This window comes from Sapajus apella, unplaced genomic scaffold, assembly GCF_009761245.1.
Source record: "Sapajus apella isolate SASKATOON/1434 unplaced genomic scaffold, GSC_monkey_1.0 scaffold97, whole genome shotgun sequence".
In the NCBI taxonomy this organism is placed as follows: Eukaryota; Metazoa; Chordata; class Mammalia; order Primates; family Cebidae; genus Sapajus; species Sapajus apella.
The window spans coordinates 3,301,981-3,313,635 of record NW_022437037.1 but is presented as its reverse complement, the minus strand read 5'-3'; the positions used below and the strand labels follow the sequence as shown (position 1 = coordinate 3,313,635).

At 43.3% G+C, this 11,655-nt stretch overlaps 1 protein-coding gene across 14 annotated transcripts in view; it reads right to left on the bottom strand.

Moving 5' to 3' along the window:
• The window catches only part of SPTAN1 (spectrin alpha, non-erythrocytic 1), an 85,974-nt gene that overhangs the window by 58,407 nt on the left and 15,912 nt on the right, over nucleotides 1-11,655 (bottom strand). For all 14 annotated transcript variants that reach the window (XM_032257479.1, XM_032257467.1, XM_032257472.1 and 11 more), the window contains 8 exons: nucleotides 6,264-6,404; nucleotides 5,733-5,879; nucleotides 4,111-4,244; nucleotides 3,794-3,938; nucleotides 3,562-3,716; nucleotides 2,515-2,650; nucleotides 1,632-1,733; nucleotides 362-499 (listed from right to left, as the gene is read on the bottom strand). In XM_032257479.1, coding sequence (XP_032113370.1) covers nucleotides 362-499; nucleotides 1,632-1,733; nucleotides 2,515-2,650; nucleotides 3,562-3,716; nucleotides 3,794-3,938; nucleotides 4,111-4,244; nucleotides 5,733-5,879; nucleotides 6,264-6,404 — 1,098 coding nt within the window. The remainder of the gene's footprint in view (nucleotides 1-361; nucleotides 500-1,631; nucleotides 1,734-2,514; nucleotides 2,651-3,561; nucleotides 3,717-3,793; nucleotides 3,939-4,110; nucleotides 4,245-5,732; nucleotides 5,880-6,263; nucleotides 6,405-11,655) is intronic.

The following is an 11,655-nucleotide window of genomic DNA, read 5'->3' as shown; positions in this document are numbered from 1 at the left end:
ACGGGGTTTCACCATGTTGACCAGGATGGTCTCGATCTCTTGACCTCGTGATCCACCCGCCTCGGCCTCCCAAAGTGCTGGGATTACAGGCTTGAGCCACCGCGCCCGGCCAAAAGTATCTTTAATAAAACATTTTACATCACACTAATCTGAAAAACTGGGGCCTTTTCTGAGGGCCTTACAATCTCAAGCAAGGAAAGATGCTGGCAGAGCTGAGAGAAGCTTGCTCAATTCCCCCTCTTCAACAGATTCAGAACTAAAATGGTACTGATGTCCTAAAACAAAATAAGCAAACTATTGGAGGAAACAAAACACAGGCCCTGGTTCTCCCACTGCTGGCAAGGCTTTGCTCACAGATTACCTCCTGCTTGCTCATCCAGTTGTCCACCTGCTCAGTGTCCCGGTAGAAGAGCTGCAGGTCCATGCACTGCTCGTACTGCTGCCTGCGCAGCTCCCACAGTTCCAGCAGCGCTGCTCTCTCCTCAGAAAGGATGGTCAGCTTGGGGGCATAGGAGACATGGTCAGGGAGATGAGGTCAGCCCCAAAGCCACCAAGGCAGACAGAACAGCTACCCAAGAACTCCTAATCCTAGTGCTAATCTTCAGGCCTTTTTTCCATTTGCAAAAGGGGAAAAACAACATTCACTTGCATGAGCATGTTCAATATAAAAGGGATGGCCTATTTTAATTAATCTAGAATTAATTTACTGCTACATGATCACAAATGACTTTAGGTAAAAATGCTAAGTAAACTCCCAGGTAGAAAAAATAGGGCATCCATTGAAAAGTGAGGCACTATAAATGAGTAGGTACTCTCCAATGGGAAATGTCAACTGAGTGGGTACTCCATAACATATGGAAAATAAATTCAGAAATGCCCTAGACTTTAGGCTCCGAAGCTACTAATGACAAAGTCTGTCTTTGGAATGTCTTCTTTTACTCTATTAATATTAAAAAAATATATAAATCATTATGTATCTAATGTTCCTCAGGCAATTTTATACTCCAAGATACTTCAAAACTTATACACACACATATACATACAGACACACACGTATTATTTTATTTTATTTTTTAAGAGACAGGGTCTCACCCTGTCACTCAGGCTGGAGTGCAGTGTTGTAAATCATAGCTCATTATAACCTTGGACTCCTGGTTCAAGTGATCCTCTCAAGTAGCTAGGACTACAGGCATGTGCCATCATGTCTGGCTAATTTTTAAATTTTTTGTTGAGATGGGGGTTTCACTATCCTGCTCAGGCTGGTCTCCCATTCCTGGCCTCAAGCAACCCTCCAGCCTTGGCCTCTGAAAGTGCTGGAGTTACACCACACCTGGCCTACATATGATTTTATAAAAATTTGTTTCCTCTCTGCTCCAATTCCTAATGCAGAACTCAGCTCCCTACGAAAAGTCCCCATAAGTAGGAAATGTGCCACACGTGCCCCAAATAACAAAGACTGTCTCTCAGGAAATCACACTATACATATACCTTCTTTTTAAATCTCTGCAGAGAAAGGAAAGTTTCTCACATATCATGGTGAATGCGATGTCTGGATATTTAAGGATGAATAATAGCTTTCAGAGGCTTAGTGAAAGACATAATTTCCTCCTCAAAAGCTCCATTTCTCTTACCTTCTCCCTCACTTCATCTGATGCGTAATGACCAGCAGCAAGCAGTGCCTGTCCAGATTCATCTGCAGATTTGAAGCTGTCTTCATGAGCATCAATTTCACCCTAACAGGGGAAAAAAGGCACGATTTATGCCCAGCATCTTGCAAAATAAAAATAAGGTGTTGAATTTTACATAAGCATTACATGTCAGACTATGACATCTAAAATGAGGAACAAAATGAACGACTAGGCCAGGTTTTCTAATACATAATCAGTCTAGGTCATCAAATGAGAGAGTATCACTCACTGATGAAGTCCTTTTCCAAATGGCTTTGCAGGTCACCTGTCATTTGTCAAGGTTCCACATATTCACATGGGTCTGAGCTCTCTTTTGTTCCAGTGCTCTTCTTTGGGCCAAATGGACTTGTTTACTAGATTTTATAGAACCTGGTAGGGTGAGTCTCTCCCCTACCCCCACAATGATCTTCAACACTGCCTCACCTATTTTTGAATTTTTTTTCCTTTCAAATCAGTTTTGGAATCAGCTTATCTCATTGCAAAAAGAAACACACACATACTCATATGCCTGCTGAGCTCCTGACTAGAACTGTATAAACTGTATATATCCTGGTGGGAATTTACACCTTCACAAAAGATCATTCCATCCGTGCACTAGATAAATCATTCCAAATATTCAGTTTTTATTTCATGCCTTTTAACGAAGTTTTATAGTTTTCTCTACAAATGTCTTTTTTTTTTTTTGAGATCAACTCTCACTCTGTCGCCTAGGCTGGAGTGCAGTGGTGTGATCTCGGCTCACTGGAACTTCTGCTGCCCAGGTTCAAGCTATACTGGTGCATTATAAACTAAAATCTTCACTTCTGGAACATGCTAGAGATATTACCTTGTGCTCTTGGTGTCTATCTAACAGGGCTTCAGCCCCAGCCACATCATTGGCGAGCTCATCTGCATTGATGAGGGCTTTCATCTCAGTCACCCAGCTGGTGAGGTCACGGAAGTCAGCAAGGAAACGTTGGAGCCTAGGGAAAACCAGAGGAAGTCATTATGTTTCCAACAGAGGCTCCAGTGTGGAAAATGGCCTTCCTAAAGCTCTGATTCTATGTTCTCAAATGTCTAACAAACTATACAAGCTCTAATTCTGAGAAATATGAAATTCTCCCAATCTAGACTGTGAAGGAAAGCAAGAGAAGGCTGAAATCAACCCTTTAAAACAGGTTCTGTCCATCACTATAATATGCCCCAATCCTGTCCCACATTTTCAACTTCCTTGTTATTCCCAGGTTCAACACTTGGTTAGTAAGAAGCATTCTTTTCCTTTCTAATCCTGGTTTTAATAAGATATTTCATGTGATACTTAAATACTTAAGGGGATATTTCCATTCTATAAGTCATAATGCAGTGATGCAGAACAGAAGAATTTTTTTTTTTTTTTTTGAGACGGAGTTTCGCTCTTGATACCCAGGCTGGAGTGCAATGGCGCGATCTCGGCTCACCGCAACCTCCGCCTCCTGGGTTCAGGCAATTCTCCTGCCTCAGCCTCCCGAGTAGCTGGGACTACAGGCGTGCGCCACCATGCCCAGCTAATTTTTGTATTTTTAGTAGAGACGGGGTTTCACCATGTTGACCAGGATGGTCTCGATCTCTTGACCTCGTGATCCACCCGCCTCGGCCTCCCAAAGTGCTGGGATTACAGGCTTGAGCCACCGCGCCCGGCCTAGAAGAATTTATTAAGTTGTGATTACTATACATATACTATACATGATACAGTTGTCAGTCTCCAAAAAGAGAGACCATAGTTAAGAAGTGATTTGCATTTGTAGGTGATACCTGACACTTTCATAGAACATAGAACAGACCCTAACTCTGCTATTCCTGCTTCTCTAAAAAGAAGTCAAATAATAATGGTTAAGACCTGGGGGATTATTTGCACCTGTATGAATCATTGAGCCGTGCGTGTCTCTCTGCTGCCAAGGTGCGGATCTGCTCCCAGTTTGTAATCAGTTCCTCTCGCTTCACTTGAATCTGAGTTGCACTCAGAGGGTGGGACTGTTGCAGGCGGTCAGCCTCAGCACACAGGGCTTTGACCTATAAGTGAACTCCATCAGAACTTTCTCCTGACCCTTGGTAACTTATTTACAGAATAAGCTGCTTGTAAAACCCACCTTGTCCTCTAGAGCAGCAAGATCTCTCTCCAGACCTTCGTGCTTCCGAAGCAGTGCTTGCACACTTGCCAGGTCTCGGCCAAAATCGTCAGAGGCCATTAACTGCTCCTTTTCCTTAATCCAACTGATAGTCTCATCCACATCCCTACACAACAAAGGCACCAGTTAATCTACAGCAATGACAACTCTCTAGAACTAGGAACACCCCATGGGACCAAGGCCTAGTCAGCCCTGGCAGCTCACCAGCACATGCCCTGTGCTTCATAACACCCCTCCATGTTGAGGCCCATTCCCCAAAGCCCACTCTGGCTTGACACCTGTTAAAGCGCTGAACTTCAGCTGCCCCAAAGAGTTTTCCCTGCCTCTGCAGAGCCAGGCCCTTCAGCCGCTGCCAGGCGGCATTTACTTCATCCTGCTTAGTCTTGATCAGTTCCTCCTCAGGGTGCTGCTCCTAAACAAGGAAGAAAAGAGACTAGATTTGTACACAACTTCTGGCTCCTCCAACTAGTTATCCTGGGGTTGGTTGCTTGAAGTATCTTAGCAAGTCACCATTCTGAAGAGAATCACAACACAAGAAATACTGGTCTACATGATACAAAGTGAACTATAACTCCAAAGAGTTTCTATTTCTTGTGTAAAAAGGGGAGATCCATTCTCTATCTTTTGGAGTAGTGTGGTTATTGTATATTGTATAAAGTGGTTATGTGCAAAGTGCCAAAAACCTTTATGTTAATAAATACTTTGGCTGCAACATTGTAGTGGCTTTATCAATGTACTCATCTATGCTAACCAGTTGAAAATTTGGTATTTCAGATATTCATGAGGCTGATAAGCGTTCTTGCCCATAAACATAATTTTCAGCGCTCAAGAGTTTGTTCCTGGCTTTAGACTGAAGACATTTCTTTTTTTCTTTTTTCAGACAGGGTCTTGCTATGTTGCCCAGGCTGGTCTCAAGTGACTCTGCCTTATCAGCTTGGGTCTGAGCAGAGTAGCTGAGTCTGCAGGCACGTGCCATTGCATCCAGCTTAGGAACATTTCTTTATAAGTATCCTTCACCACCAACCACATTTTGGTGTTTTTAATTAAAAATATGATGTAAAGTAATAAAGTGAAGCATTTCAGGGTTCTTGAATCCATTTGGGGTACCACGGGTTTGGCCCGACTACTATTCTCAAGTTCAACCTTAGGAAAACTTAGGGTTTGGAAAGGTAACACACCTGTCAGTGGAAGGGTGAGATATTTCTGAGGAATGCTGGCTATTCTTTCTCTTAATCACTGACCAGATAAAGGAAACAAGTACCAGCCTCTAAGCAGATTTATACATTTAAAATTTGAACCCCCCCCCCAAATCAAATTTCCCTAAAAGTAAAAACTCTCTGGTTCCTAGTACTTGACGTCTTTGGAATCCTTTGGACTTGGTAGTGGAAGCAGCTTACAGAACTGTACATGTGGGCACTGGGAAAGGGTTGTTATTCCATCTTAATGGGTTCCAGCACCAGAGTAGAGAGTCTACTCATAACAATGTTCTTCCTGGCTCCCAAGAGAACCCAGGGAAGCTTCAAATCAAAAAGGAAAGCAAGGGCCTTATGGCATTGGTGGACATCTGCCAATACTAAGCATTCACCACCACACCCTCGTCTGAGAAACCCTGAGACCCAGCTTCAGCAGCCCAATAAAAGCTTTACCCAGCCCTACCCAAAAGTGGGTGGAAGAAACAGATCAAATGAACTCTGCCCTTTCTGCCCAAGGCAACACGTTAAAAAGCATTTTCCAATTTAGGAGTAATCAGTATTGTGCCTTACATCTAAACAAAACTCTTAAGACATGCTTACAAAAACTCACTCACTTGGAAATTAGGGCACCAATCAAAATTTTCTCCTGAATATACTAAAGTTAACATAATAATATTGTGAGAAACACATACCACTTTGCTATTTACCTGAATGAGTTTGGCAGCAAACTGGTTCACTTCATTAACTCTTTCTTCATGAGCAGCCATATCTGTTTGAAACTCTTCAAATTTCTTCTGTAAAACCTCTACATGCTCCAGATCCTGGCCCAGCTCTTCAGAAGTAACAATTGCTTCCTATTCAGGGACCATGAGAGTGCCAGAGTGATCAACCAACATTTGTTAACAATGGCTTCCAGAAACAGGAAACAGACACATTAGGGATGGAGCCATGTTAGCTTTAAGGGATACGGTTCACTGCGTGGTTTGTGATTTTAGTTCCTCCCACAGAAAGTTAAGAAGTTCAGCTCACAGCATTTCTGTCTCAGCAACTCCAGGCTTCAGAGTTGTATACAGAATACCAAACACCTAGAGAGTGGCTGGAGAGACAGCAATCCCACTTCCACCCTTTCACTTAAAATGGCCATAACTGACCTAACACTGGTTCTCGCTACAGATCACTGAAGAGTCTCTTCCCTTTCTTTGAGTAAAGTTTAGCAAACCTTCCTTCCCGAAACGTGCCTTGTCATTGATCCAGTCCATCACGTCCTCACATTCTCGTAAATACTGCACCAACTTCTGGGCCTGCAGCAGTTTGATTCCTTTCTCTCGCATCTTCTCCAAAAGTAATTCCCACTGGCGGTGCAGCTCCATCAAACGAGTCTGAAAGTTTCAAATCAGATTTTACATCGGATCACAACTGGCTCTGTGGGATCTGGCTCTTCCACAGAGTTCAAACAAGTTAGACACCTTATGGATCTCTGAATAAAAATATTTTAAAAAGATAATTCCTAAACGGAAAGAGTAAATTTAATTGGGAACAGGGAAAAGTCCACAGTTCACAGCGGTTTAGTGGTTTTCTTTCTTTTTCTTTTTCTTTTTTTTGAGACAGAGTCTCGTACTGTCACCCAGGCTGCCAGGCTGTAGTACAGTGGCACAATCTTGGCTCACAGTAATCTCCACCCCCTGGGTTTAAGCAATTCTCCTGCATCAGCCTCCCAAGTAGCTGAGATGACAGTCATGCGCCACTACACCCAACTAAATTTTTTTTGTATTTTTAGTAGAGACGGGGTTTCACCATGTTGGCCAGGATGGTCTCGAGCTCCTGACCTTATGATCCACCCACCTCAGCCTCCCAAAGTGCTGCGATTACAGGTGTGAGCTACTGCACCCGGCCTTAGTGGTTTTCAAGTTACAAAATCACCGGCCTTTCTTTTTTTTTTTTTTTTTTTTTTTTTTTTTGAGACGGAATTTCACTCATGTTACCCAGGCTGGAGTGCAATGGCGCGATCTCGGCTCACCGCAACCTCCGCCTCCTGGGTTCAGGCAATTCTCCTGCCTCAGCCTCCTGAGTAGCTGGGATTACAGGCATGCACCACCATGCCCAGCTAATTTTTTGTATTTTTAATAGAGACGGGGTTTCACCATGTTGACCAGGATGGTCTCGATCTCTTGACCTCGTGATCCACCCGCCTCGGCCTCCCAAAGTGCTGGGATTACAGGCTTGAGCCACCGCTCCCGGCCCACTGGCCTTTCACAGGTAGATTTACTCTAGTTTACATCAGGAAAATCATTATTATATATATTATTAATAATTATATCTTTATATTTCATTTATTTATAATTATATTTATGACATTTATCTTTTATAGTTACATATTTTAGCATTATATATTAATAGGTACATGATTGATACTATTAATTATTGGTTTTTTTTGTTGTTTTTTTTGTTTTTTTTTTTGAGACGGACTTTCGCTCTTGTTACCCAGGCTGGAGTGCAATGGCGCGATCTCGGCTCACCGCAACCTCCGCCTCCCGGGTTCAGGCAATTCTCCTCCCCCAGCCTCCTGAGTCGCTGGGATTACAGGCACGCGCCACCATGCCCAGCTAATTTTTTGTATTTTCAGTAGAGACGGGGTTTCACCATGTTGACCAGCATGGTCTCGATCTCTTGACCTCGTGATCCACCCGCCTTGGCCTCCCACAGTGCTGGGATTACAGGCTTGAGCCACCGCGCCCGGCCTAATTATTGTTAAACTATTAGAGTAGAATTCCCAATCCAGAAGACTGTTGAGGAAGGAAACACGAGGAATTAATGTGTAAACTGAACTGAAATTACTGAAGGATGTATTCCAAATTCATGGAGATAAAGGGGAAAACAAACAAACAAAAGGTCCTATAGGCATCATCAATGTAAAGATTATAAGGCACAACAGGAAAATCTTGGTCTAAAAGTAGAAAAGGGCTGGGTGGTGGCTCACGCCTGTATTCCCAGCACTTTGGAAGGCAGAGGCAGGTGAATCACAAGGTCAGGAGTCCAAGACCAGCCTGGCCAACATGGTGAAACCCCTGTCACTACTAAAAATACAAAAATTAGCCGGGCGTGGTGGCACACGCCTATAATCCCAGCTGCTCAGGTGGCTGAGGCAGGGGAATTGCTTGAACCCAGGAGGCAGAGGCTGCAGTGAGCAGAGATCACGCCACTCTGGACACTCCAGCTCTGGATAACAGAGCAAGACTCCAACCCGGAAAAAAAAAAAAGTAGAAAAGATAGGGTCCTGAAAAGTTATCAGCTATCAAAAAGGATCCCTAATAGAAAAAATTTTGGACCTTCTATGAAAAGACAGTTTGTGGTACATCTCAAGTGAGGTTTACTTCACCCAAGTGGCAGCCACAGGGTCAAACATATTCACTTCCCAGCATCTTTAGGTTCTCATAATACAGGCCCAGTAAGGACTTAACAAGAGTTGGAGGAAACTGATAATCAATTCAAGCTTAGATGATGCATACTGGTATTCCAATCCAATCTCAATGCCTTGATTATGCCTACCCAAGATACTGGGAGTTTCTGTACAACACTGATAGAAGTAAAACAAACAAAAAGATTTAAACACTAACAGAAAAGAAGTCTGGGATCCACCCATGATTGAGATCCACACCCAGCAAAATAAAAACTTGAAAACCAGGAGACAGTCAACCTGGGTGGATTATCTTAGAAACAAGTGTAGATGTTTTATTGGAAAGGAGAAAGCAGCAGACGAATACATGCTCACACAATTCACTTTCACTACTGTTGATAAAACTGTGACCCCACACTGAGAAGAAAGTGAAAGGCACTCCAAAGCAAGGGGGAAAAGGCAACCAATAGCAAGTCAATACTCCACCTACTCGGATGTGGGACCCAATGTGGGTAGTGGTGACTATGGGGCGCCACGCTGTCCGGTATGGTGTGAAAGTCTAAACCAGTGACAAACAGGTTATCCAGGACACAGACATGCCCTCACATGCCACCCACCTTCCTCTGCTACCACCACCTGTCAAACTAAGGTACTGAGTTAGGGGACCAAACAAATGACCAAGCCAAGGTCACTATAGGAACTATGAGCATGTATGTAAATATTAAATAAGAGCTCCTGCTCAAATGAAAAATGAGGCCACAGAAGACTAGAGAAAATCCTCTCACATTCAAGTCAATTGTCCATCTCACATATTTCATTTTTAACCCCTCAAGGAAAGAACTAGGGCAAGGCCTGTCCCAGTACTGGAACCATTTCCTATTGCTGATGTTGTAAATACTGCAGGTTAGAGAGTCCAGCTTCACAGGCTTACTATTATTTGAGAGTGTGAGTGGGCAGGGAGGCAGATGCACTTCATAAATACATGGAAAGCTGATGGGGTGGAGAAGCCTGGTTCTGACTCAGGTGGATTTCTCAACAGGGACATAAGCAAGCAACAGGAGCCTTCAGAGAAGCAGATGGTAAAAACATTAAGTAAAGAAGATAGGAATGAGGCCGGGTGTGGTGGCTCACGCCTATAATCCCAGCACTTTGGGAGGCCGAGGCGGGTGGATCACGAGGTCAAGAGATCGAGACCATCCTGGTCAACAAGGTGAAACCTCGTCTCTACTAAAAATACAAAAAAATTAGCTGGAGGCCGGGAGCGGTGGCTCAAGCCTGTAATCCCAGCACTTTGGGAGGCCGAGGCGGGTGGATCACGAGGTCAAGAGATCGAGACCATCCTGGTCAACATGGTGAAACCCCGTCTCTACTAAAAATACAAAAAAATAAACAGGACAGGAATGAAGTACAGGTTGGAAAAACAAAGCAAACAGATTGGGTGCAGTGGCTCACGCCTGTAATCCCAGCATTTTGGGAGGCTTGAGGCAGGCAGATTGCTTGAGCTCAGGAGTTCAAGACCAGCCTGGGCAACACGGCAAGATCCCGGTCTCTACTAAAAATACAAAAAAATAGCCCAGTGGGGTGGTGTGTTCCTGTGATCCCAGCTACTCGAGAGGCTGGGGTGGGTGAATCACTTGATCCTGGGGGTGGAGATTGCAGCTAGCCGAGATTGTGCCACTGACTCCAGCCTGGGTGTCAGAGCAAGACTGTTTAAAAAAAAAAAAAAAAAAAAAAAAAAAAAAAATTAAAACAAATAGTTGTGACTGGAGAAAGAAGGGGATAGATAAATTCCAGTTCAGTCATCTATCAACTATATGACTTTTGACAAGTTAATCAAACTCTCTGAACCTCAGTTTCTTCTCTTCTGTAATAGGGAAATAATGGCCACTTTGCAAATTTATTGTGAAGATTAGAGATTAGCAAAGTATCTGGACATAAATATTAATATCTATTCAACAAACTATATTTAATAGGTTTTGGTTTTATTTATTTTTGAGATGGATTTTAGCTCTTGTTGCCCAAGCTGGAGTGCAATGGTGTAATCTCAGCTCACTGCAACCTCTGCCTCTTGGGTTCAAGGGATTCTCCTTCCTCAGCCCTCCAGGTAGCTGGGATTACAGGTGTGTGCCACCACACCTGGCTAATTTTTTATATTTTTAGTAGATATGGGGTTTCATCATGTTAGCCAGGCTGGTCTTGAACTCTTGACCTCAGATGATCTGCCCGCCTCAACGCTGTAAAGTGCTGGGATTATAGGCGTGAGACACTGTGCCTGACTTTTTTTTTTTTTTTTTGAGACAGTCTTGCTCTGTTGCCTAAGCTGGAGTGGTACAATCATGGCTTACTGCAGCTTTGACCTCCCAGGCTCAAGCGATCCTCCTACCTCAGCCTCCCCAGGGGCTGAGACTACAGGTGTGCACCACCACACCCTGCTAATTTTTAATTTTTTGGTAGAAACTAGGTCTCACTATGGCCCAGGCTGGTTTTGAACTCCTGAGCTGAAGTGATCCTCCTGCCCTGGCCTCCCAAAGTTCTGGCATTAAAAGTGTGAGCCACCATGCTTCGCCAGTTAACAATATTGGTAATGTTGCTTTAATAAGCCGCCGAAACAGGGCAGAGGGTACTAATAGACATGAATAAAGTCGGCTTTGGGTCCTCTTCCTTTCCCCCTTAATTACTGAAGCCAAACACTTGATCTATGTCTAACGTTCTCCATCGGTAAGTTGGTTACATACACTACTACGGAGCTGCCTCATTCACTCCTGGAAAACAACTTCTATCAAGGAAATAATAAGGTATGCTGATTTCATTTACTGTAAGTCTATGACTGTATATAAAATAGTGGGAAGATGGCCAGATGAATATCTGTACCTGTATTTAATTGCGGACAAATATTCCACTGTCTGAATGGGTTAAATGTTACTAGTCACATGACATCTGGAATTCACTTTTATTTCCTATTTACAATCATTATTAGTAATAGTTAATAATTATTCATCATACATCTTGGGGCCAATTGCAAGTCCTTAATATGAGACTGCAGAGTATTGCCAAGCAAACGTGAGAAAACAAATATTTATTGTTGAAAATTACTAGACTGGATCCTCAGTGAATGAAACCACACAGTTCAGGCAAGAGTTGCGGACAAAACAGTTCTAGCTGTGGCTTAAGGATACAGCTTTCATTTAAATCTTCAGGATTGCTTTGACAGGTGAAGAACTAGACAAGGCTGGGCC